The 24027-nt window shown below is 40.0% G+C and overlaps 1 protein-coding gene across 1 annotated transcript; it reads left to right on the top strand.

Annotated features, from left to right (window-relative positions):
* The first annotated feature begins 5004 nt into the window (after window positions 1-5004).
* Window positions 5005-9005, top strand: LOC116266033 (CDT1-like protein b). Its single transcript, XM_031647099.2, has 7 exons — window positions 5005-5482; window positions 6004-6123; window positions 6211-6445; window positions 6614-7375; window positions 7464-7659; window positions 7983-8073; window positions 8711-9005. The coding sequence occupies exons 1-7, from the start codon at window positions 5103-5105 to the stop codon at window positions 8778-8780; spliced, it is 1854 nt and encodes a 617-aa protein (XP_031502959.1). The 5' UTR covers window positions 5005-5102; the 3' UTR covers window positions 8781-9005.
* Window positions 9006-24027: the final 15022 nt, after the last annotated feature.

Raw genomic sequence — 24027 nt, 5'->3', positions numbered from 1 at the left:
ATGATACAAACGATGAAGAAAATGAAATTGCAAACAACACCATAGTGGAAATTGAAGAAGATAGAGATTTTTCAAGAGATGTCTTATTCACATATTACGTGAGTTCTGCATCTCCTCAAGTACCTCGCACAGATCTGAAAACATATTTAATTGATCCAATAGTATGACCTCAGCTTAATGAAGACTTTAATATATTATCTTGGTGGAAGACAAATGAAAGTAAATATAGAGTTTTATCCAAAATGGCTCGAGATATATTGGCAATTCTTATATCCACAATTGCATCTAAGTTTCCTATTCAGTAAAACTAGAAGAATCATTAATGATTATCGATGTTCAACCACTCTTAAGACTGTTGAAGCACTAGTTTACACATAGAATTTGATTCGTGATGAAGACAATTCATGTGAAATGTAAGATGTTTATTGTTTAATGCTAATTTTAATCATTCCTTTAAGATGTTTATTTGTTTGTGATGATGTGTTTTTTGTAGTTTTGAATATAGGGAGGAATCTTCTCGTGGTGAATGATAATTCGGTGTATGATTCATATTTCATTGTGATAAACCTTTTGTATTTTGTGTGTTTATTTGTTACATGTTATTTTTATTTACTTTGTAGACTAACTATGGAAAGTGTTTTATAGGATAAATGAAGAAATGAAGTCATATAATAGAAGTCTTGGAGAAAGTCAAAGTTTAAAAGTGTTTGTTTAAATTATGATGTAATTATGTTGATGGCTGAGGAACAAAAGTTTTTTAATATGTCATCGTTAGTCTTAAAATCATTTGTAGGTTCCAGTTTGTCTAATATTTTTACATTACGGAGGTCATACTTGATTAAAAGTTTGTATGTTTCTTCTTTTTTTTTTTTTATTGGTGTATCAATGAAGATCATATCACCAAAAATGATGTGTAATTGGGAGCCCTATATTGGCATGTATTCTAGAGGGCATGTTGGCCCCCCATATCGTTTTCCTCATTGCATGACAACCTTGTGTTTGATGGTACACTTAAGTTGAAAGTGGTGAACTTAAGTATTCTAATAGTTGTTTTTTTCCATCTTATGTTGGTCCCTCATATCCATTCATTTTCTTTTGTGTTTTTTGGGACCGTGTATCCCTTATAAACCAATTTTATTTGGTATACTTCGTATGTATTGTATGTGACTAATGTTTCATTCTGTATAAGCTTAGATTTGGACCGCCCGGCTTGCCCAGCCCGGCCTGTTAATAATCGGGCCGGGTCGGGTCTCGAGCATAAACTCAAGCTCGAGGCCTGATATTTTATCGGCCGACCCAACCCGATGCTATATATATATATATATATATATATATATATATATATATATATATATATAACTCAATGCTGCCATGCGCCTATGTTTTACGATGGTTAAAATTTTAAAATTTGTCAATACGTGTCACGGGCCGAGTTTCTCCGACCCGCGCGGCGCCGAAGGCGTTTCCCAAAAGCCTTCGGCCAGCCTAACACCTCTTTTAAGCTAGCGGAAGCATTCATCATTATTCGGGACTGTGGACTAGACGAGGAGTGCAAAGCACTCGGCACACCATCACCCAGGTTTTATCCCCTTGTCGACCATCGGCAAGCCGTGGCCATGAGGCCCTGTCAGAACTTCACCATTCTTCCAAGTGCCTATCTACATCCAAACGAAATCTGGGTGGGGGTAGACTTCCCTTGGGAGGAAGTCCCCAGCCGAAGCCAGTTGACGACTATATGTCATTAAGTAAGGCGGCCGACCATCGCCCTACTCGACGATGAGCATTCACTTGCTCACCCCCGCGTGACTCTACGCGGTTGTGGAACGCAGCGTATGCGCCCACTGGGGGAATTGCCCCCAGTGGGTTCCCCACGCGTAGTGTTTGGATACACAAGGGGGTGCGCGTGGGTTAGGGTCACTTGTCACGGGCCGAGTTTCTCCGACCCGCGCGGCGCCGAAGGCGTTTCCCAAAAGCCTTCGGCCAGCCTAACACCTCTTTTAAGCTAGCGGAAGCATTCATCATTATTCGGGACTGTGGACTAGACGAGGAGTGCAAAGCACTCGGCACACCATCACCCAGGTTTTATCCCCTTGTCGACCATCGGCAAGCCGTGGCCATGAGGCCCTGTCAGAACTTCACCATTCTTCCAAGTGCCTATCTACATCCAAACGAAATCTGGGTGGGGGTAGACTTCCCTTGGGAGGAAGTCCCCAGCCGAAGCCAGTTGACGACTATATGTCATTAAGTAAGGCGGCCGACCATCGCCCTACTCGACGATGAGCATTCACTTGCTCACCCCCGCGTGACTCTACGCGGTTGTGGAACGCAGCGTATGCGCCCACTGGGGGAATTGCCCCTAACCCACGCGCACCCCCTTGTGTATCCAAACACTACGCGTGGGGAACCCACTGGATTCCCCAACGACGGACTTGCACTTCCAAAGGGACTGCTGATCATGATGCATTTAAACGCCTTGTCGCTGCACCACCGCGCTGCACATTCCACGTGCATTGCTTTCTGCTTGACTCGGCGACCGATTGATCCACATGCCTTCCAACTATGCCTAAGCTGGCCAAGCAGCATTACCTTTTACTGGCTTGGCCGGGCCAGACACAGTCGACCGGCAACACTCTCCCACCGCCAAAATCGTCACTGACCTCAGTGACTTTGCCCCGAGCGATAGAAGTTCAGCTAGCGTTCCCTTGATTTCTTTTAAACTCAGGCTTCATCCGTTCGTCTGGTTGACGCACCCGTCACGTCGTGGCTAGCTGCCTTATCGGGTGTTTTGCCTCTAGTCCATCTCTCAGCATCACCCCACTTTTCTTTCATTATTTGCACTTTTTCTTAGTAAAGTCCGGAACATATCCGACGACCACTAAGTCCCAAATTTCCAAGCTGTGTTGCCTACCCGTGCACATGCTCCTTCCTCGAGACATGTCAACACTAAGGGCACTTGCCCTCCTGGACAATCCTTTTCCACGTCGGGTCTCACCCTATCTGTCTCAGCGAGCGGCTCTCTTGGCCCTTCAGCTCCTGACGCCCAGACACCATCTTCGGAACGTGTGATTTCCATCTGGCCAACACCAACGCGGTCACCTGAACCAGTGTCCGACGAACATGCCCAAACCCTTAGGGCACCAAACAAGCCAACATTTTTCTTTTGAACTACTTGTTTGTTATCATCGCAGCATTCTCATCTTTCAAGTTCCCTTCGAGAAATCGTCTGCTCTGATACCACTTGTCACGGGCCGAGTTTCTCCGACCCGCGCGGCGCCGAAGGCGTTTCCCAAAAGCCTTCGGCCAGCCTAACACCTCTTTTAAGCTAGCGAAAGCATTCATCATTATTCGGGACTGTGGACTAGACGAGGAGTGCAAAGCACTCGGCACACCATCACCCAGGTTTTATCCCCTTGTCGACCATCGGCAAGCCGTGGCCATGAGGCCCTGTCAGAACTTCACCATTCTTCCAAGTGCCTATCTACATCCAAACGAAATCTGGGTGGGGGTAGACTTCCCTTGGGAGGAAGTCCCCAGCCGAAGCCAGTTGACGACTATATGTCATTAAGTAAGGCGGCCGACCATCGCCCTACTCGACGATGAGCATTCACTTGCTCACCCCCGCGTGACTCTACGCGGTTGTGGAACGCAGCGTATGCGCCCACTGGGGGAATTGCCCCTAACCCACGCGCACCCCCTTGTGTATCCAAACACTACGCGTGGGGAACCCACTGGATTCCCCAACGACGGACTTGCACTTCCAAAGGGACTGCTGATCATGATGCATTTAAACGCCTTGTCGCTGCACCACCGCGCTGCACATTCCACGTGCATTGCTTTCTGCTTGACTCGGCGACCGATTGATCCACATGCCTTCCAACTATGCCTAAGCTGGCCAAGCAGCATTACCTTTTACTGGCTTGGCCGGGCAAGACACAGTCGACCGGCAACAATACGAAACAGTCCCTAAATTTGCATTAGTTAGGGTTTATGTGCGGCAACATTTATAGTGACTTTAGTGATGACTTAAAGCTTTTTTAGCGATGAATTTTAAAATTTTAACAATCTAGCAACTATTGGACACACTCTTTTTTGGTCTCACACACACACATATATATATATATATATATAGTTTATGATGGCTTTAGCAATGATTTATAGTTCTTTTAGTGGTGAAATTTAAGTTACAGTCATCCAGCATCTGGTGGATTTTTCTTTTGTATATACAGTACGTGTGAAAAGAAAAATATATACACAGTGTCTGCGTTCGTTGAAAGGAAAAAATATAGGCACATTTGAAAACATGTGACTCGTTATTTAGGCTTTTATAAGCACCGGCCAACACCACCAGTCTGTGTGGTCGTTGCAATGAATTTGGTAACAAACTAATGCAGTAAAGTGCAATTAATGGTCGAATCTAAATGCAACTTTCTTCTGCATTAGACGCTCCTCACATCCGAAGCTACTGAATCCAAGCACAGACAATCGACAGGGAGTGGGCACATGGTCACTAGATGGATTTAGAATCCATGCCGTAAGGATCTTCCAAAATAATTAGGACAGATATATGGATCTTGGTTGCGGTTAAATAATAGAATTACAAGATACTTTTCTTAATTTAAGTCATATCAAATCTAACTCCGTATCCTCTTACTTTTTACAAACTTTATATGTATATATAAATATATATATATACCTAAATTGAATCAACATCATTTACATTCCCAACCCGAAAAGGTAAACATATCTGCTATGAGGATCCGAGTCAAATAAAGTGTATTATTTTTTGGAATACGAGTAGGGTATTTGGCCAATATAATCAACCGGAACTTGGGCCGTAGGGCGCAGGCCAAGCAGCGGTGTATTCGAACGGCCGAGATGCTGGTGATTCACCTCCCGTGCACTGAGGCCATTTCCGTCATTCCATTTTTGGAGGGAAGCACGAAGGTCCCACCAGTCTCCCGCCAAAACTATCCCGCCAAAATGCTCCTATTTGGCTCTCCCTGATCGCCCGCCACCGAAAGAAGCGAAGCGAAACCCTAAACTCTCTCTCTCTCTCTCTCTCTCTCTCTCTCTGTGTCTCTGTTTCTTTCTACGCAGCTGCTATGGAGCTTCGTTCTCGGAAGATTTCGGAAGGATCGGCCGCGGCGGAGATCCGTTCCCTTAAGATTTCGAAAGGATCAAACAAAGGCGATCAGACAATGGATTCAGGGATGTTGGGTTTCATATCGAAGAAGGAACTCGCCTGCTCAGAGGTGGGGATCAGCTCTTATTGCGAGAACCCGCAGTCGTCAGATCCTTCCAGCGCCTTGCAGACTCCACAGAAGCCTGCGACTTCGCGGCCAAATCGGCGTTATGCGCGATCCGTGGAAGACGTGAGGCGAATAGCCAAAAGCATCTGCGTGGAGAAGAAAGATTGTGAAGTGCAATGCAAATCCTCTGTGAAAGTTGCAAAACGGAAACCGATGGTCAAACTCCCATCAAAGTGAGTGCTGTTTTGTGGCTTAACATTTTTTTAGTTTATAGACGCGATTTCTTATGAAATTATAGATATCAACGGTTGTTATTTTGCCCCTTGTTGTATCTGTAGCGCTGCAATCTTTACCTTAGACCGCCACAGGTATTTATACTACTTAATGTTATAGCAATATCATTGCTCTTCTTTTTAGTTCACTTTTCATAAAAAGAAGATAGTTATTCCGCATTGCTGTCAACTTCTGTTAGGTTTTTTCTTCATAAGCGATGGGTTTGTAGGGGGGATTTGACAGAATTCCAAGTACATCAGAAGTATTAATGTGTTTTGATACTGTTTTCCCTTGTTGAAGCTGGAGAGCCTTCATGTAATATTTGCTGCGAGTAATCTATAGCAGTTAGCATACTACATGGGATTTGGTATTAGAATTGTTAAAATTTGTTGCTTGTTCGTGATTGTTTAGTGATTATTCGTAGTCAAGCATTCTCATTACCAATCATCATCTGAACGCACATTTCTTTTTTGATCTTCAGGTATGAAGGCTTATGTAATCAATTTGATTCGATGGTCAGTTCCATAAGATTGCTTAAGCTGAAAGGTTATGCGTCGACTTTTGCGAATATTTGTTCATCTGTTCAGGCTTTGACTAATAAGTGAGTTCAATTGTCATTCTAATGGAAATTAGTCCGTCTTCGAAAGTTTTTACAGCAAAGCAGGAGCTTATTTTCTCTATTTTGCAGGGGATTCTCTCAGAGTCAACTGGCGCAGCTAAAATATCTGATGCCAGAAGCCATTGACATTAGGACCACACTTGTACAAGATGAGAAGACAAGCTGTGTGAAGTCTGAGCTTCTGGTTGCATTACAACCAGACGCACTAAAAGACAGCATACTTGGGGTTAATGGAGACAGCTACTTGGCTTTAAGCACAGTGGTCCGATCTCGGTTGTCCACATTTATAAAATCAAGGCCAGAGGTAATGCCTTCTTGATGATAATTGTCTTTTTAATTTCTCTTCGGCAAACTCACTACGAAAAAGGAAATCCATTAGGTCTTTCTTAATTGTCTTCTTCCAAATTATTGAAGGGCATAGCCCTTTGAAGCTTCTTGGTTCTGATAATTAGGACACTTTTCTGCATTTCAGGGTGATGAAATCCCAGAAGAAACTTTACCAGAACCGTTCAATCAAAGAACACAATCAATACTGAGTGAAGCAACGCTTAACAACCAGTGTGGCACGGAAAAGAACTCAGTAATTTCAAGTGCTAGTAGCTCACCAATTGAAACCCCCGCGCAATTACCTTTAGGGTGTTTTACAAGTAGTTTCCAAAAACGCTTCTCACAGAGAGCTATCTTTTCAAAATCTGAGAAAACCCAGTTATTATCTCTGACCACACCAAACAGCTCCGATGTTGAAGATATCTCCAATGCTGTTAGTTCACCGCCTAATACTTGGAGGTCATCTGCCAAACATGTTGCAGCCTCCAATTTGACATCCTTCAGCATTGAAAGATTATCAAGATTTTCCACTTGCACTGATTCAAACCTAGAGAAAAATTCTATGCACTGCCAGGGCCTTTATTCAACTCCACTTGCTCCTTCAAAGATGAAGAGTGAACCATGTTCTCATGCAGAAGAATTTGCTGGATCTGAGGTTGGTTTGTCACAAATTGACTGCACTCCAGCAAGGCTTATGTCTAACACACCTGATCCATCGACCCCTAAGCGAGCTAAAATGACTCCAGAGAGCAATGCTACACCATGTATCAAAGCACCAAGGCATATGATTAAGCGAACATTAAATTTTCCTTCACCCGTACACTCAATGGAGAAAGAAAGGAAAATGAGAAGGTTTTCTCTGGATGAAGACATTGTTAGATCCCTTCCTTCAACACTACTTCAGTCGGTATTGTTCAACTACTTAAAACTATTAATACATTCTTTTACCACATTTCTGGTTGTTCTTGTCTTCTGATGTTTGTATTTGTGGACAGTTGGAAGCGAAAGAGAAGATGAGGGTGGAAAATGAGGCAGCGATTCCTGAAGCGAATTTGCATCAGAAGATGATCAAGCTCCCCAAGTTATTTGATATGATCTATCTCATATTTCAGTCTGCTAAATGTTCAGTGTTAACAAAACAGGAGCTCTTATTCAAGATAACTACGCAGAACCTTGACATTGTTGACCAGAGTATGTATTCAGGCTTCAATACTCTTAGATGCTACTATACTTGTAAAAGTTATTTTGTCTGAAGTAGCTTTTTTGGCCTCCCTATTCTGTCATTATGTGCATCTAGTAGCAAAACTAATGGATTCAAGGAAGGAACCTTGAAGGGTTGCTAATGCCTTGATTTCTTGACATGATAAAACTGCTATGATGACGACCTCTGTGAATTGGGGTCCTTAGTTGTGGTCGAATTATTTCTTAGATCAGCAGTTCTAGTTCTCTCTGTTTCTTCATGGCTGTTGCTCAGTTGGCCTAGAAATAAACAATTTTAATGTCTTGTTGCACAGGAGAGACTGAAGAACAGCTGAAACTATTGGTAGAGCTAATTCCAGATTGGATTTGTGGGAAGAAAGCATCAAGTGGGGATTCCATATTTTGGTGAGTTTATTGTTGCATTTTCATTTTTTTTTCCTTTTAAGCTGCAAGTTTAATTGGTTGTGGTCAAAATTGCTCTAGTGTTTTGTGGATGATTATCCAATATACAGTAAATTGTTAACGTCAGTTTTTAGGTTCAAACTTCAAACTTCAAACTCCCAGTTGCCATTTATCCTTTATTCAAGTTGATTATTTGGTATAACATGTTTTTGGTTGATTCAAATAGCATTTTCATTAAACAGATGAAGGCGATTCTCATTTGCTGGGCTGCATATTGAGAGCCCAAGCCCCTATTTGTCACACTTGACAGGTTTTTGATGTGGCTACTTTTACATATTTAAGGAGTGTACCTTAAATATTATGATCGTAGAAGGGCAGTCTTGATCAAAATTGTTTTCGTATTAATTTTTGAAATGACATGTACGAAAAAAAATTGAAATTCAGTTGTGCATTTCTTTTATAGTTCTAGCACTATCACATTTTATTGAATCCCAGCCATGTTAAAGATCTCTTGAAAGGCCTGGAACATATACTTACAATATCTTGTTCATGCGTCCTAGTGTCCATTTTTGTTTTCATATACTTGTATGCTTGAGCTTGAAGCAATTCCTGATACATGGGCCGTGTTTGTATTTTTCAGCATCAACAAGATTGCGGACCCCGAATCCTTGCGGGCCAGGCTAGTCGAAGCTGGGAAAGTAGGCAGCTGATAATTAAATCCATGTAAATTTTCTCTTTTCGATAATAATGGCCATCGCAGATGGCATGGTGAAATGAGCTGCTCCTATTAGCTTGTCAATATGTTCTAGACAGGCAAAAATCTGGAAGCTTTTGCCTCGATTGGTGCCACTTTTGTCTGATGAGGTTGTGAAGCAGGCCTCCCTTCTCACTGTAACATATAGCATATGAAGGAAAATTTCCTTGAAGATTCCTCATCTGTGAGTCATCAAATAAACTAAAATCGAAATAATTAAAAGGTTCAAAATAATGTAACTTCATCCTGAATCAGGTTAAATATGGCAACTTGTTTTGCAAAAAATAATGCCTCTCATCCATAGTCTAACTGTTTACATCCCCAATGTAATTCTAAAACTTTGTTAAACACAGTGGCCCCTGCTAACGTTTCCTTTTTCTATTTTGCGACTAATGCGCTGTTAAGATCTGTTCATGATCTCCATTCACTTGATTCCACAATTCAATAAATCATTATCTTTTGATCCTTTGTATCTTTATCATAAACATAATGAGCTGGACCGTTCAATCCAATGTCGATTTCAGTTACTTGAGCTTACCTAGGGAGGACTGATCTTCTGAGTTGGCAAATGACCTCAATTTGTATAAGTGAAACAGATTAAGTGAATGTCATTCAATGTGCTTTGCTTTGCATGGAATGCTGGACGCGAGACATCATTCTCATGATTTACCACCAGTTCGAGTTATTTCCGAAGGTCTCACATGAGTTGCACTCATCATTTGATTTGTGTGAAACAAGCCCTCCATAAGATCCCTTCTTTGATGGCTGTGGCTGAGCACTCAGAGTGCCAAGGGTCAGTGAAGCATCGCTGAGGCTGTGGCACTTGGTGACATCTGTGCTAGCCCAAGCAATCAACAACGTGGCCTTGGAGCGTTGGCAAAATAAACCATACGTTTGTGCACATATTCTAGAATAACGTGCGTGCATGCAGGGTGAAAGTCCCATGCGGCATGCACCTACATGTAGTCCCTCTATTGTGGAAGACACGCTTTTGGACATGGGCCATGGAGGCCAAGACTCAAACAAGATTTGGATGGGCTGAGTGCAAGTGTAGCGAGGATCGTCCCATGCCCTGGACATGGCTTAATGGTCAACCAAGTGGGTGGCATTGCTTGCACGCTCGCAAGTGAGGGCTTGTAAATCACTGGCACAACCTGCTTTGAAGACAGCTCTAAGGCCCAAAAATGGCCAAATGACAGAGCTTCATAGTACAGCCATTAGGAAGATTGTCAGGCATGGCTGAAAGTTTGGGCCTCATGGTCAAGGATGTGAACTTGGGTGAGTAGTAGCACCAAGATAGCACCGGCTCTTGTAATAGGAGAATTTGAGGCAACTCAAAGGGTGTTGGCTATAAAATAGTTTAGTGAACGTAGGATCTCAAGAATGTAATCGGCTAAGTTTCAAGGTCCATGTGAGCAATAAAAGAATGAGTTCCTTGTTTGCCTTGTTCTTAGGGACGAAAAGCGATTGAACCTCCATTGAAAGAAAATTCCTGGTCCAGTAGTCTCCAGTAACTAATATCGTGGCCGGGCTTGAATGGCAAAACCCTTTCACAACCATGGTGTGCCTAGTGAGCATTCTAGTGAGTCATAATGATAGATTGCCTGATGAATTCTAGTGAGAGTGGGTCGAGATCAAAGAAAGGTTGGACCTTGAGATTCAGTACTCTGTTGGGTGCTAGGGGAGGGCCGAATACCAAATTCCCAAGAAAATCAAAGTACGAGACTTTCCACAACATCAAAAGATTCAAGAATCAAAACTAAACTACATTTAGGACACAAATTGTTTGAACCAAGTTAAAGATCTAGGTCATCGTTGCTAGTATGTATCTGCATGCCAATGCAAAGGGCACATGTTTTCGTACGGTACTAACACTCACTCCCCTAGGATCTCCACTGCTAGCACACTCCATTAGGTAAGGTGTTGATAGAATAGACACATGGGTCAGCCCTTGCCACATGGAGAATCATGTTGCTGTACCTATTTGATAGAAGTTCACTTGGCCACCAAAGCCCGGCTTTCACCTTGCCTAGTATTTTCGTTCGAGTGTGCACTACCAATGCACCACTATGTTGGATGTTGGGGGCCTTGAACCTACAGTTTATTGGTCAATGCTATCATAGTTGCACTGCCAGAAACACCGCTGCATCTAGAGTGTCGTTGTGCAATATGTAACTCTACTGCAGCTACTTCTTGAGGAGGTTGTAGACCATATCAAAGAGTTTCCATAATCGTGCTCCATTGTTGCCATGCTATACACTTCTATCAGTTGATACTGCTCAAGGCCAGGCATACACTATCAAATGATGGCTAATTCCAGGCCATATCGTCAAGGCATACCACCCACCCATTTGAGATGAGCTTTGTGATCATTCTTGGATGCAGTTCAAAGTGCCACACCTCAAACATTCATCCAAAGATTGTTGATTGTGGACCAAACCATGCACGTTTTCCCACATACAATCAAGTGCAGCCATGTCTGGGGCTATTGGCACGTCGATGTAGGCAGCACAATGGTGAAGGTTTAGATTGTGCCTCCAAAGGACATGTTTTCCTCTCTAGTAGTGTGGTCTAGGTGCAAGGTCATGCATTTGTTCTATTGAGCCAGACCGAAGGCATTGATTGCTTCAAGGGTTTGTCGCACCACTAGTGAAGCAAGGTGATAGTGTGAAGAGCCAAATTGGCCTATGGAAGAAGAGGGAATGGAAGAGGAGCAAGTGCAGAGAAAGAAGTAACAAAGAATTTTGTCCGGCTGGGCATAGCAGTCTTGTAAATCTTAAACAATTATCCACTTTCTAAAGCTTCTACTTGAGCATGTGGCGGAAAAGTTTCAAGTCCCTATTAATTATCTTTTTGATGCACCACTTAAGGCCTACCTCAGTGAGTATTGAGTGTTGATTTATGTGCCTCTAAAAGGAAAAAGTTCTTGGGCTTGCGCCTCAAGGATTACCGCTTTTGTGATTGAAGTGGATACATCGCCAAGATCTCCTTCCAAATGCCTCTTTAGTCCAAGGATCGTTCCCTTCAATGGATTTAAGCCCGACCTGAGGCCATATCAACAATGTTCCAAATGTATTTAAAATCCAAAATCTCAATTTGAAAACCCAATCTAAGTTTCATGATCATATCCAATATCATTTGATTAAACATATCCAATTTTCCAAAACCACCATTTCGAGATGTAAATAAATCAGTCTATAAAATCCAAATCTAAAGTGGTGCAGAAAGGTAGCTGTCTAGAGTGGTGAAGCTTCAGCTCCTTCTGTTGCAGCAAATGGTTTAATGTTTGATGCACATTCTGATCATTCTGTTTGTTGTGATAAATGTCAAAAGTGGTGCCTACATTCAAAGCATACATATTTGACAAAGAAGTGGATATGCAGTATGCAAAGTTGGTTGTAAGTTTCTTTTGTTATTCTAAATATAAAGTGCCGAATTCTATTCTATGTGTGCTTAGCTTTCCCAGCCAAATAAAACTATTTTGTCATTATTTTTAAGATTTTTTATTGATGCTTATCACAGTCTTGTAAATCTTAAACAATTATCCACTTTCTAAAGCTTCTACTTGAGCATGTGGCGGAAAAGTTTCAAGTCCCTATTAATTATCTTTTCGATGCACCACTTAAGGCCCACCTCAGTGAGTATTGAGTGTTGATTTATGTGCCTCTAAAAGGAAAAAGTTCTTGGGCTTGCGCCTCAAGGATTATCGCTTTTGTGATTGAAGTGGATACATCACCAAGATCTCCTTCCAAATGCCTCTTTAGTCCAAGGATCGTTCCCTTCAATGGATTTAAGCCCAACCTGAGGCCATATCAACAATGTTCCAAATGTATTTCAAATCTAAAATCTCAATTTGAAAACCCAATCTAAGTTTCATGATCATATCCAATATCATTTGATTAAACATATCCAATTTTCCAAAACCACCATTTCGAGATGCAAATAAATCAGTCTATAAAATCCAAATCTAAAGTGGTGCAGAAAGGTAGCTGTCTAGAGTGGTGAAGCTTCAGCTCCTTCTGTTGCAGCAAATGGTTTAATGTTTGATGCACATTCTGATCATTCTGTTTGTTGTGATAAATGTCAAAAGTGGTGCCTACATTCAAAGCATACATATTTGACAAAGAAGTGGATATGCAGTATGCAAAGTTGGTTGTAAGTTTCTTTTGTTATTCTAAATATAAAGTGCTGAATTCTATTCTATGTGTGCTTAGCTTTCCCAGCCAAATAAAACTATTTTGTCATTATTTTTAAGATTTTTTATTGATGCTTTTAGCTTTTTGCTATCCAAGCCTAGCCTAGGTTGAACAAGTGCAGTGCAGTGTCGTTGAACAGGATGCAGTTAATGCATTCAATGCATTATACTGAGTTCAAGATCACTAAAATGGCTGCACGCACCAATCTATGGAATAGTATTAGTTGCATCTTTAGAACATGTACATTATGAACAATATTAGTTTAGGCTTTGTGCAGTTCTTTAGTTGAAATGCTCAAGTGGCTTTGATTAGTTTAGGCATGTTTGGTATTTATCGTAATCATTTTACAACTCAAATTTCTCTTCAATAAAAATTATAGGAGACCTCTTTCTTGGCAATGTATTAATTGTAACCGCATGGCACCAATTTTTGGAGTCACACAGCTTTTCGTTACAGAAAAGTTAGACAATTTGCAACAAAATATTTTGCATGTGATATCAAACTTTGCTCCCACCGGCATGTATGCAAACCATTGCAATGCAGGTTTTATTGCCGTAGATTATTAATAACAAAGATTTTCCATTGCAGATCCTTGATCATTAGTAACAAATATTATTTTCATCACTAATGGATTTAGTGTCACAACTTTTAGTAACATACTTTGTCACACATAGTTTTTGTTTGTAATGATATTTATCAATGAAATCCATGCATTACTAAAGGTTGTCTCTCTAGTTTTAGGTGTTGCAAATTTGTGTTTTGTTTTTTACGTTTCTCATGTCTTTACATTCACTACATGTAAATGTGTTTTTTCTTTGATTGAGAGATTGTCAAGTGTCCAGTGATCATGCCAAAGGTTAGAGCAAGTCAAAATCTCATCAGAGAAGCATGTAAGGCTGCCCACAGTCGGTCTTATTCCTGTCGGGTCCCCAGATTTGTTTTGCAACTAGTTTGACTAATTCATCTCTTGGTCATGACTTTTATGATTGTCAGAGTAGATAATTGCAACACTCAGATGGAGACTATAAGCATGTTCATGAGGTGCTTTATGAAGCTAGAGTTTGCTACTACAAAAAATGTGGAACGATGTACTACTTTGATAATATGTGCCATGTGAAAGTCAGTGGGGATGGAGCGGTGAAAGACAATTATTGTAAGGCTAAGATCCTTGCAAAAAAGAGGAATGTGGTTCGACGGGGACCATTTAGCTCAGGTGGAGCTTATCCAAACTGTTTTGCAGCCCTTAGCAATGAAAGGATTAAGGAGTCAATTTAGACATGGAAAGATTTTGGTAAGGAGATTGAGGTTGCAAATGGTGTTGTTGAGTAGTTACCGACCATGGGGGAAAGGCGGGAAGGCCATACAAGAAGAGGATAAAGGGAAGAAATGGAAGCTGAAGAACAACAGTAGCCTTCCTGGAGTATACACTGGGAAGACTTTGTGGCAGTTAGAAGGTATGTTGATCTCTCAAATCCCTTTTGTGTTTCCAATCTGCATTTATCATCTGAGGATATGGAGAAAAGAAGTCTGCCTAGGTTCTCTAAGGGTTACTTTATCAATCAAAGTGTTTGTTTGCATCCTCAAAAATCTATTTTAGCCTTTGGAGTGCTTCAGAAAAATTTTATTTTATTTTATCTTTTGAAATGAAAGAGAAAGACACTCGCTCGTTAGTACGTGGATTGACCATTCCTGGTGCCTTTATCATGGGTAATCAATTCAAGGGTTGAGAAAATATTAAAGATTTAATGTTTTAAATTTTTGAGAAAGTTTTGAAGAATCAGTTGAGAGTATAAAACACTTTGATTTAGACAATTTACTGTTTATTTGCATATTAATTAGTAAAAATTAATCTATCATGTAATGAACATCATCTCAACATAAACAATGAATAAAACAATATAACAAACATATTTCAGAAATAAATAAAGAAATGAAAGTTATTTCCCTTGCTTATACTCCGGGTGCACTCAAAAATAGCTCTGGAATGTAGATAAGAAATCTTTAAAGTTTTCATGCACATCCATTGGGAGGTGGCAAGAGAAAATGAAAATAAATGGAAACAAGAAGAGGACTACATACCTCTTAATATAAATGATTTTAGGAACGAGTCTCCTTTGAGTGATCTTAGGGTCGTCTCAAGTGAAGCTCCAAGATGATGAAGATATTCCTCCAAGAGATCTCTTCATGGTCCCTTGAATAATTGGAACTTAGAGAAGCTTACTCCCAAGGTTGGAGAAAAAGAAGAAGAGATAAATGAAAAGAAAGAACTAAGAAAAACTCTAAATCTTCAAGTGAAAGAGAAGATTATGAGGTATTTATAAGGAGTTTTGGAGCCAAAACTCAAAATTTGAATTTTTTTCAATTTAGCAATATTTTTATGCCAATTTCAAGTATTTTGAATTATTTAAATTTTTTTAAAAAAATAGGCTTTGACGAAGTGGGATTGGCTCTTAGCCCTGCAAACCCTTTTGGGGTGTGGGCAGGGCTAATGCCATCCAATAGGCCCAAAACTGCCCTTTTAGCTTAAAATGGGGTCTACATAATGTGTAGGCCCCTACTCAGTGCGTTTGCCCACGCACGGCTGCAACGTTGTTGCGCGCCAGGCACTATTGTGCCTGAAGAGTCAGCATGCGAACCTGCCGCACTAGGTTCAAATGAAGGGGGTAAAATGCTCCCCCCAACCCCCCTTATTGTCTTGTTTGAACCAATAAAGGGTGGATTTTGCCCCTAGGTTCAAATGAAGGGGGTAAAAAACCTTTTTCTTAAATGTGTACAAAAAAGGGTTTTTGTTACAAATGGGGCCAACTCAGTTTTGAGTGATTCCAGACTCATTTTAGATCTAAATTGGGTTTGATTGGTCGTTGACGCATTCTAGTGAGTTGTTTAAGCTCAAAAACACATTTTTTGTGCAAGAATGAGACATAAAACAAAGAGAAGTTTTGTGCATGCGCACATGGTGCTCAATAACATCAAATTTTGTTTGTTTGATCTCAGTATCAGATTTTGAGTTTGAAATTCTTGATTTGGATCTAAACTTGGGTTTTAGATATAATTTGGATCTAAGAGTTGGATTTTGGATTTGAATCTTGCATTTGGACTCCGACATGGGTCTAGAGATTCATTTTGGATTGAATAGACGTGAATTTGTTTTGGGTCTAGGGTTGGGCTTAGGGTCCAGAAATTCAATCCAAATGAAATAATTAAGAGTTTTGTTTGAGTGAAAATGGAATACACCCATTTTGGAAAAAATTGGGATGATAACAGTGTTTGATTAGATGAGTCTCCCATGGAGAAGGAGACCCCTATCCTGAAGCTTTCTAGTGTTAAATCATAAGAATGTAGTTTCTTGTTCCTTCAAGTCCCCTCCAAATACAGATCTCACAAAAGTATTTATTTTGTAGGGAATGGGAAGAAAGGGAGGCCCCCACTAAAGCTGACCAGCTTAGTTGACCTGCACATGGTTCACTCCCTGAGCTCCAAGAACAAGAAGACCTCAGGATGTGGAGAGGGGGGACCTGATTCTTGTAGCTTGAAGAAGTTATTTCTAGGAAGGGATGGACACTTTCATGGAGTCCTTAATGAAGATCTTCTACTCGAATGATAGGGCTCTTGCGAAATTGGAGGCCTAAAAAGAGCTTAAAAATATTATTAGCCAAGGGCAGCCATGTATTGATTTCATTTTAGACTTCATGGTGGACTCGTCCAAGGTAGAGATCTCCATGCCTCCGTTTACAGGTTATGACTTTCTTTCCAATGTAGCCTCCCTCAACAGGAAAGGTACGGTGTTCTGTATGTGGAAAAGATGGATAGAGCTCCTCAGCTATGTGGTGGCCTCTTATTGGGTGGGAGTGTGTTTTCATGATTTGGAAAATAATAAGGACTTTGTTGTCTTTAGTGTATATCTGCATACTAGGTTATTCGACAGACTTGATATTCTAATCGATCTAGAAGAAGTTGTGTCCAAGGTTCATGGTGCTTGCGTGGTGATTGGAGACTTTAATGCGATGTTAGAGAATTGGAATAAGACTAAGGCCAATCCTGTGGTGAGGCCATGCCAAGCGTTTAAACGCTTCATGTTTTTTTACAATTTGTTAGAAGTGGAAGAACCTCCTAGGAAGTTCACTTGGTCTAATCACAAGAAATTTGGTCATAATGTCTGGTGCAAACTCGGTTGGTGCTTTGTGAATGACATATGGATTACTGAATTGATGGGTTGGCTCCCTTAAAGTCAAATTGTTAGCCAGCTCTTACCATAGTGGGCTCTTGTACCAATCCAACTTCTATAGGAACACAAGCAAAAGCCATCATCCTTTCAAGATTTTGAATTTGTGGATTATGGCTTTTGATGATATGGAGATTGTGAGGAATGAATGGCGAAAGACTATTTTAAGCTGCCCCATACTTAAATTTGTGAAGAAGTTGACTATGGTTAAGGATGGTTTGATGAAATGGAATGCCAATAGCTTTGGTAAGCTTGAAAACCACATTGTCTTGTTGTGAACTCTTCTTGAGCAAAGTATGTATATGGTAGACAATGGTTACTTGGAGGCCATTGAACAGGAATACAACATTTCTTTCATGTTGTGGCCGATTGTAGGAAGACCCAAAGGCACATTAGACTTATATTGACAGTGAGGTTGTTAGAGATGAAGACCAAATTATTCAAGTCTACCCTGCTTACTTTCAGTCCTTACTTGTCTCATAAAATAATTGGTGATATGTTTGAAGGGATTTAAAATGGTGACATAGTCACAGATGAGGAGAATGTCTCTGTTCTTAGCTAGTTTCTAAAGAAGAGGTTTTTGCTACTATTACTAGTCTGGACAAGGATAGCGCAGCGGGGCCAGATGGTTTCCCATTTTTTTTATCAATAATGTTGGCACATCATAAGTAATGACTTGGTGGCTGCTATTCAGGATTTTTTCACTAAAGGACTTTTAGCGAAAAGTGTTAATCACACTATGATATGCTTGATTACTAAAACTCCTAATGCAGTTAAGTAGAAGACTATAGGCCCATGTCCTTGTGCAATACTAGCTACAAAATTATTGATAATTTTTTAGTGATCAGGATGAGGGACATTTTTTGTGTATTGTGCAAAAAAGTCAGACGACATTTTAAAACAAACAGTTTCAGGATAATGTTCTGTGGGCACATGAGGTGGTCAAATCAAATGAATTTTGGTAGAAAGGGGGTTGTGTTCTTAAACTAGACCTTTCAAAGGTCTATGTTAGAGTCTCTTGGAGATTCTTTTAGAATAGTATGCATATGTTGGGTTTTCACCCGAGATGGATCATGAGAGTGATGATGTGTGTCATTTCGGTGACTTAAGAGGTGATAGTGAATGGTTGTCTAGGGGACAAGTTCGTAGCCTAGCAATGGGTCAAACAAGGAGACCCAACGTTTCCTTATCATTTCATCATGATCATGGAAATGTTCAATAGAAAAATTCAACTCAATGTTAGGATGATACAAATTTAGGTTCGTAAGCTTCACAAGGTCAACCAAGAGATTGCCATTGTTATATATGTTGAGGATGTGCTTATGGTGTCCAAGGCCACTAGGAATGGATTAGCGCTCTTCTGGCTAGTAGGTGTTTTAGGATGTTAGTAAATGAAGGGCTTTGGGCTCATATGTATAAAGGGAATATCTTCAAAAGCATAGCCTCTGCTCTATGAATGGCCCAATCAAATGATCCTGGGGTGGAAAGGGTTGGTGTGGGTATGGCGCTATGTCCAAAACCAAATTAAATGGAGTATTGGAGATGGGAGAAGATGTCTGTTTTGGTTAGATGTGTGGTATGGGAATCCCTTAATTGGATGGATCAATGAGGCAATCAGTGGGAGTGTATTAACATGATATTAACATCTCGATTAAGGACAAGATCCTTATGTGAAAGGATCCAAAGGTTCAAATCCGTTTTGTTGGAAGAGAGGACAAGATTGTATGGAAGAATAGTAAGAGGGCTTTTAGCAAGGCTGGAGATATATTGAGTATATGAACATGAGATTAACATCTCAATTAAGGACAAGATCCTTATGTGGAAGGATCCAAAGGTTCAAATCGGTTTTGTTGGAAGAGAGGACAAGATTGTATGGAAGAATAGTAAGAGGGCTTTTAGCAAGGCTGGAGATATATTGGAACATTCTAGAGTCTCTAGTAGAGTTGAGGCTTAGAGAAAGGCTGTGTGGATGGGGCAAGCTCCAACCAGTGCATGTTGGTTCACATATCTAGTGAGTGAGGGCAGGCTGTGCACCTTAGATCAGCTTCAAAAGATTGGGATTTCTATTGCTAACTGTTGTCTTTTTTGTAGGAAGGCTGAAGAGTCTAATGATCACCTCCTTAGTAAGTGGAGGCTGACCAACGAAATGTAGAGGTAGATTACCTCTAAATTTAAAGTTTTCACTATTCCAACTAGAGAGATTTCATATGAAACTAAGAGATGGAGTCATAAAGAGATAAACTGCAAATAGAGGATGAAAAATGCTGGAAAATATTTTTCCTGTTTGTTTGCGGGTGGCTTTGGTGCTTCCAAAACAAGATGGAGCATGAGAATATCTCATTAGAAGGTAGTAAGATTGAAGATGAAATTTGGAGAAGCTACGTTGAGTCCTTCATGAGAATCAGGTGGTCCAAGGAAGATGAAGGCAAGCTTTGGTTATGGATTCAAACTGGCTTAAGTTTTGGCAATTGTACTGGCCCATAACATGTTCCTCATTGAAGTTTTTTGCCTCAAGTTGGCAGCTAGCATTAGAGTTGTCAGGTATTTATCTTTCAATGAAGGAGTTAGAGGTGTGTCAATTTTGCTATCTCCTAGAAGAGGCATGTTGGAGAGTAAGGTAAAGGTTCTTGAGAAGATTTTCAGTTACCACCATGATTATGGTGGTGAGATCATTACCAAATCTTCGGTTGATGTACTAGTGTGTACATTACATCAACATCTTGAAGGCAGAAAAGTGTGGGTCTCTTGCAGCAGCTTTTTGAGAGGCACAAAGTTAAGGTGGAGAAAGGGGATCCTACTCTTAATTTTGATGGTTTCATTTGTGCCCATCTCAAGAAGAGAGACAACCTTTTCATGCAGCCTAACAGCTGTCCATAGGGGTCTTTAACTTTTGGTGTTTTAGAGGGTTGAGTTAACCCTTCGACCTTTTCTTTTTGTGAATATTAACATCTATATAGTGCTAAACTTTCCTTATATAGCTGATTTTGTTCAATAAAGATAAGGGGCCCATCCACCAGCAAGCTGTAACTCCTATGTCTAGGGTATGTGTAGGTCAAAGAGTTGGATGGCCACTCTTGATAGAACCGCCAAAATTTGTTGATCTTTGCTTTTTAATTTTGTTGTTTAGTTGTTGATTTCAAGTTTTTTGAGTGTTATTCCAGTAGGCTAATTTTTGTTTTAGGTCATATTAAAATGGAGGTAGGCCAAAGTTTGATGATATCACACTACTTTTGTTTGGAATTCTCTCTAGAACTCGTCGGCCAAGGTGGTTCCTTTAATAAAACCGAAAACTTTCCCCCTAATTTGTGATTTTAATTTCGTTGGACTTTCTATTGTTCTAGATTAACTTTTATGTTAGGAATCTTATAAACTTGTTTCGTTTTTTGTTTAGCTTTGTCCTCTAGGGGGGCTTGACAGCATTGAATTCTGATTCTAGAATTAAAATTCTAGAAACAAAATTCCACCTCAATCTGGAATTGAAATGAAAATCCTAGTTCTAGTTTCCCTTTGTGTTTTATAGTCTAGAATTTTAATTTCAAAATTGAAAATGATGTTCTTGATAGAAAAGAATCAGAATTAGAATTGATAAATTAAAACCATCATGCCATGAGTCCTAAGGAGAGATGAAAAAATTCTAAAATTCTGGAATCATAATTCCACCCTCTATGGTAGAATCATAATTTTGGAATTTTGATTCAAAAATGAGCCAATGATTTGAAATTAAGATTCTTTGTTTACTACCGCAATTCCCATTTCATCAAAAATGTCTTCCCTTATTAAACACCCCCTTAGTGTCTTTGTAAAATAATTTGATTTTCTCAAATCAAATCAGCTACAGTTTTAAGGATTTCTTTGGTAAAAGAACTCTAGTTTTTAAGGACAAATCAGGTCTTTTCTGCAAAGTTTATGTTTTTATAATATGTTAGTGTCTAGAATCTCTGCAAAACTTATGTTTTTCTAATAATTTTGAGTGTCCAGGATATTCTCTGAAAAACCTATGTTTTTCTAATATTTTAGAGGATCTATGATCTAGATCTAACTTCTGATGATTATCTTGGATATCAAACAAAAGTTGTACACCTTCTTCATCTGAGTAGCGTTATTCTTTACATATGTTACTATTTTCTTGTATTTCGTTGTGTTCCCATATGTTTACATCCAAAGCCTCCGATCTATAGGCTTAGATTGGCTGGAGGCTATGTCACCTGAGTGCGGGGTGCGGGTGCCGGTGCGGGTGCCGGTGCGGGTGTTGGTGCGGCACATCTCAAAAAATTTAGGTGCGGTGGTGCGGTGAGAGTATTTTATTATTTTTATTAAAATAATAAAATGCCCTATTCTACTACGTATTGGATCATTCATTTCAAGAAATTATAAGCGACAAGAGAGATTGCTACTTACCTCGAATGGAGGTCACCCTGCAGGGCAGGCTGCAATCGACGACTTCGCCGGCTCCATTGACCACCAAATGCAACGTATAGAAGAGGGACTCAGAAGAAAAAGGGACGAAGAGGATGAAGGTCGAGGAAGATGGATTCAGAAGAAGAAGGGATGAAGAGGATGAAGGTCGAGGAAGAGGGATTCAGAAGAAGAAGGGATGAAGAGGGATGAAGGTCGAGGAAGAGGGATTTAGAAGAAGAAGGGACGGAGACGTCGAATAGGGATGAAGCCTCAAGGTCCAGGAAGAGGGAAGAAGAAAGAGGGAAGAAGAAGAAGAAGGGAGGAAGAGGGAAAGGTCCAAGAAGAGGGAAAATCGGAAAGGTCGAGTTAAAAACTCAAAAATAAAAAAAAAAACCTAAAAGTTGGACCAAATTAGACTTTCTCGCCTTTGACCGCACCCGACTCGGGTCAAACGCGAGTCGGGTGCAAGTCTGAAAAGGACGATTTTAGTCGGGTGCGGCTAACCGCACCCGACTCTTGTTTGACGCGGGTGCGAGACCATAAAAAACGCACCCAGGTGACACAGGCTGGAGGTCACCAGAGTCTGGCCAAGCACTGTTCATTTTGGTTGGTGCTCTCTATGAGGTAGTTTGGTAAGATGGACGTTTTGTGATTGTCTCATGAATCTGCTTTAAAAATTGGATTAAGTTTATGAAACAATAGTTCTAGTATCCACTGAACCTACCTCAATCTTTGGGACATTCATGCAGCATCCACTAAATGTCTTTGCTGCCAAACAACCTTTATAATACACGGTTAGGAATTTTAGCCATATTCAGCAATAGTTTCGCAAACTCTGTTAAATTTTCCCAAAATTATTATTTGTTTTATATTATCCACGTGTTTTCTAATTTGTCAAGAGGTTGTAGGTGTGTTTTGAGTGTTTTTGTTGAGTCAAAGTGAAAAAAATAGGTCGAATTTAGTAAAAAATCATGCATAGTAGAGGCATCGTGGTCATTTGACAAATAGTGTGCATTGTTTATTTGATTTCTATATCTTTGTAGGGTGATGCATATCGTAAACATGCCATAAGTTTTAGTATCTCACTTAGTGTCGTATTGCATCCTTCATCACATTTTAGAGTGAACTTTCATATTGCTAGCTTTTTAGCTGATCTAGTTAGGTGTACCATTTGGTTTTCCTGTGGGTTTATTTAGTTATTCTTTCATCTTTACTTTATAGTTTGGTGCTTTAAACTAGGATTATGGTAAGTGTGTTGAGTTATCGAAAACATATTGCTGAGTTGCTAGCCCTCTTCCAAGCAATACTTGGAGGAATTTTAAGTTGTGAATTTTGTGTATCTCAATGATAAAATCAATTCCAAAGCAAAATTTATTGAATTTAAAGGCATATTTCAAAAACCATGTTAGTAGCCAAAAGACGAACGCCATTTGGAAGAGAATGAGTTGTGTGCGCCACTCTCACAGGCAAGTTTTATACACCAAAAAAAAACAGGGTAGGAGTTGGGTATTTTGGAAATTATTTAAAAAGAAATGTGCTGTTTAGTCTTTTAATTTTTTTTTTATTTTTCTTTTGTTTTACAAAAAGTTTTTCTATTAATTAGGAACATTTTGGTCATTAAGAAAACCGACGCACCCAAAAATTGTGCATCAATGGCTTGTATAACCAGACAGGGGTAGAGAGAAGGGGAGCCCGCCTAGGCCGTGGCCTCACCTCAACTAACAGAAAAAAAAAAAGTTACATTACAAAAATAAAAAAATTTTAGTTGGGTAATGTATTTTTGAGATTTGAATTTAGTTTGGTTCTATCAAATAAGTTTGTTAGACCGTTTGGCCCGCCCTTAAAAAAAAAGTTCATGTTCACCCTTTTAACCTTCTAACCAGTTTCACATTTAGTTGACAGCAGCACAAGGCAAGCGGGGAAGAACATAACCATCATTGCAGGTGTACCAAAAAACGAGGATACGCCACAAGTCTCCCGCCGCATTTAAAAAAATCTAAACCAAGTGATAAAGAGGCCAGAACTGGAGACTGGAGTAGGTGTTCACCAAGGGTGAAGCCGAGGGGGCTGGTGGGGCCATGCCCCTCAAATTTTGAGAAATTGAAATTTTAAATTTTAAATTTTAAAAATTTTCATTTGACCCCATAAGATTTTAAAGAATTATATTTTAACCCCTGTAAAAATTTTGAGAAATATAAATCAGCCCCTCTCAAATAAAATTGTTAACTCTGCCTCTGGTCTTTACTAGAAAAATCTACAAGCAACCCGGACTTTAACCTTTGACACCCGAAAGGGGGCATGTGTGATGTGACTAACTGGACAGGACATCCAAGGGTCGGACCAAACGTATGGCGCACTTCCTAGATCTTTAGTTAAACGGGAACGCG

This window comes from Nymphaea colorata, chromosome 12, assembly GCF_008831285.2.
Source record: "Nymphaea colorata isolate Beijing-Zhang1983 chromosome 12, ASM883128v2, whole genome shotgun sequence".
Lineage (NCBI taxonomy): Eukaryota > Viridiplantae > Streptophyta > Magnoliopsida > Nymphaeales > Nymphaeaceae > Nymphaea > Nymphaea colorata.
This window is presented reverse-complemented; position numbering and strand designations above follow the sequence as displayed.